The sequence below is a fragment of the Stomoxys calcitrans genome, chromosome 5, assembly GCF_963082655.1.
Source record: "Stomoxys calcitrans chromosome 5, idStoCalc2.1, whole genome shotgun sequence".
Classification (NCBI taxonomy): Eukaryota; Metazoa; Arthropoda; class Insecta; order Diptera; family Muscidae; genus Stomoxys; species Stomoxys calcitrans.
The window spans coordinates 106040286-106043791 of record NC_081556.1 but is presented as its reverse complement, the minus strand read 5'-3'; the positions used below and the strand labels follow the sequence as shown (position 1 = coordinate 106043791).

Genomic DNA, 3506 nt, shown 5'->3' with positions numbered 1-3506 from the left:
TGGATACGGAGGGTAGACTGAGGAGGATCGCCGACTACCTGGCACCAGGGTCAACTGGAGTAAAAACATTCGCGATTCTATTTCCTGAGAGAGACGAATGGAGGGCGAATGATGTACTTGAGGAGGATGAGATCTCGATATACACAAATGGCTCCAAGATGGACTCAGGGGCTAGATTGGGGATCTACTCTGATGCACTCAATATCAGTATGTCTCTGAGACTGCCGGACCAGTGTACGGTCTTTCAGTCAGAGGTGTGTGCCATTGCAGTAGCCGCAAGAGAAATTCTGGAAAGGGGTTTACCGCCCTCGAAACTTAGAATTTATGCCGAAAGTATGGCGGCACTCTAGGCCTTGGGATCGAGTATGGTGAGGTCGAGTTGCGTGGCGGATTTTTTGCAATCCCTGGATAGGCTCGGGTCCCACGATGTGACGCTGACATGGGTTCCTGGGCATGAGGGGATTCCGGGAAATGAGAGGGCGGACGAGTGCGCCATTAGGGGTTCGCCTGCGCCGGGCGGACCAGTCATCGGTCTTGCCTATGTGCCATTTCTCGAGCTACTGTACACGGTAGAGGGGATGGCTAGGGCGGAGCCGGTGGCGAAGTGGGATACGGTAGATGGTTGCCGGACTGCGAAGGCGCTATGACCGGTCATCACCGGAGGAGGACGAGGGAGTTGCTGGCGTTCGCTTAGAGGTCGATGAGTACCTTGACAGGGGTATTAACCGGACACTGGGTCATAGGCCGCATGGGGATACCGCACAATGTCGTCTGTAGCAGTTGCCTCGATGAGGATGTGGAGGAGGCTATTGAGCACTTGCTGTGTTCCTGTCCAAGTCTGCAGAGACACAGGCTCTCCTTTCTGGGGGAGCCGTTTCTTCTGTGATCTGGGTGAATATGCCATAGGCCGCATAACGGCGCGCATGGGGTTACCGCACAATTACTTCTGTAGGAGTTCTCTCGATGAGGATAAAAAGGAGATGACTAAGCACTTGCTGTGTTTCTGTCCGAGTCTGCAGAGACGTAGGCTCTCCTTTCTGGGGAGCCGTTCTTCTGTGAGCTGGATGAACTTGCGAACGTACCTCTGGTATGTCACATAAGATTTTTTGAGGGAACTGGATGGTTCCGGCCGGGGGTGCCACAGGCTCCGGCGTAGGTAGGTCGGTGCTTGCGTAGGGAAGGGCGGTTCTTCATCTCCCGCTCGGTTTTCACCACTCCCCCCGTATTTTTCTTTTATTCGTGGTTAACCTCAAGTACGAGGTCTCACATTCTTCCTTCCCTTTCTCTCTCGAGGGTACCACAATAGGCCCAACTGGTCTTCGAGTGAACTCACCTTTGGTGGGCGACCCATTCAACCTAACCTAAAACCTATCGTCAAATATTAAATCACATGGACCGTAGTATCGATACAAATAAAGATTTTTTGTTCAAAACTTTCCTATCACTCTTAAAAAAATCACCCTTTAGTTATGTATCCAAATGAGTTCGATTAACACCACAGCTTCAAAGTTCGCCTATATAAAAAGGTATAATATATGGTGAAGTTTACCACCAGTACCTTAGTAAAGTCTGTAAAGATGTAAGCGTTAGTAGCTGAATATGTTGTTTGAATTGGTCTTGGGTCTGTTGACCACCTGCATGATTGTCGATTATTTGACTAAACTTAGAAGGAATCGTTTATTAAACAAGGCAGGAATACGCGGAAATAAAGAATTACCCATTTTGGGCAATGGTTTGGAGATTTTAACCATGACACCGGAAAGTGAGTCGTATGGATTATTTTGAAAAATATGAATGGAAATGAATATCTCATCTCATCAATTACAGATGCCTTCCATCATGTACAGAGAACGTTTAAAAGCTATGGCAAAACCTATAGATTTTGGGCAGTCAATGAGGTTGTCATATTCACAAGGGACGTCAAGATCTTTGAGGACATCTTGAAAAGTACACAACTGATAGCGAAGAACGGAGCTTATCCAATACTGGCATCTTGGCTGGGTGATGGTCTGCTACTAAGTAAAGGCACCAAATGGTTCTCGCGACGAAAGATCATAACACCAACTTTTCATTTCAAAATATTGGAACAATTTGTCGAGGTATTCGATCAACAAACTGATAAACTAATCCAACGTTTGAGCAAGAAGGCCGGTGGCCAGACGGTGATAGATATGTTTCCGGAGATTTGTTTGACCGCCTTGGATATCATTGCCGAGACAGCTATGGGTGTTAAAATTAATGCCCAGGATAATCCAAAAATGCCGTATGTCACCGCGGTTACAGAGTAAGTGAATATGGGTAACCCGCCGAACAGCTCGTCGAATACTTCAATTTGCCATTTATTGGGACAAAACGAGCTAGCCAATCAATAATTGGCCACCATTCATTCTATGGCACATTTAACTAAAATGTCACAAGACCTGATGATAGTTGTTTCAATTCTAAAAATTTTTATCTTCCAATAGATGCCTTGACATAATGATTTTTCGTTTAACGCGTGCTCTCGATCGTTTCGATTGGTACTTTAGCATTTTCTCAAACAAACTCTACCGGCGTCAGCAAAAATGTTTGCAGATCATGCATGAATTCACCGACAAAGTCATAGTAGAACGTCAAGCTGCATTGCAGAAATCCAAAGACAGTGGAACCTACCAAGAAGGATGTAAGTATTCATAATCCTTATTTCGCAAACTAGCAAATAATCCTATTAAATATCCCTCACCATATAGCCAACACTGACGAATTTGGTGTTAAAAAACGCATGGCCCTGCTAGATGTCCTGCTGCAGTCAACCATAGATGGACAGCCCTTGAGCAATCAAGATATACGTGAAGAAGTTGATACCTTTATGTTCGAGGGTCACGATACCACAACGAGTGCGCTTGCCCATATCTGCTATCTGGTGGCCCGACATCCTGAGGTGCAAAAGAAACTGTTTCAGGAAATCCTAGAGGTTTTTGGCAAGGACAAACAGCAGCCGGTTACTATCAAACAATTGCAGGAGCTCAAGTACATGGAATGTGTTATCAAGGAAAGCTTACGGCTCTATCCTGCAGTGCCCATTATAGGACGTCTTACAGAACAGGATACTGTAATAAGTAGGTGTAGTGTTCTTTCTATTTCTATATTAGATTTTTTAATGTAAACTGTCATTTTCAGATGGCGTTACCATTCCCTCTAATACCCACATTTTATTGCTAATCTATGCAGTCGGTCGCGATGCCGACTATTTTTCCCAACCCAATGACTTTATACCGGAACGATTTGCAGGCTCTATAGATAATCCGAGTAAATTCAATCCCTTTGCCTTTGCTCCCTTCAGTGCTGGTCCCCGCAATTGCATAGGCCAAAAGTTTGCCATGCTTGAAATGAAGTGCACCATCAGCAAAATGATACGCCATTTCGAGCTGTTACCCTTGGGTGAGGAAATCCATAGTGTGATGAATATTGGTCTGAGACCACGCAGCTAAAGGACAGGATTATATCACAGCTTGTTTAGTTCATAA

General features: G+C 45.3%; 1 protein-coding gene across 1 annotated transcript; it reads left to right on the top strand.

The window, feature by feature from the left end:
- Window positions 1–1598: 1598 nt before the first annotated feature.
- Window positions 1599–3506, top strand: LOC106093966 (probable cytochrome P450 4d14). Its single transcript, XM_013261135.2, is given in 5 exon segments — window positions 1599–1762; window positions 1828–2284; window positions 2466–2662; window positions 2730–3098; window positions 3160–3506. Coding segments are annotated over 5 exon segments (1533 nt in total). The 5' UTR covers window position 1599.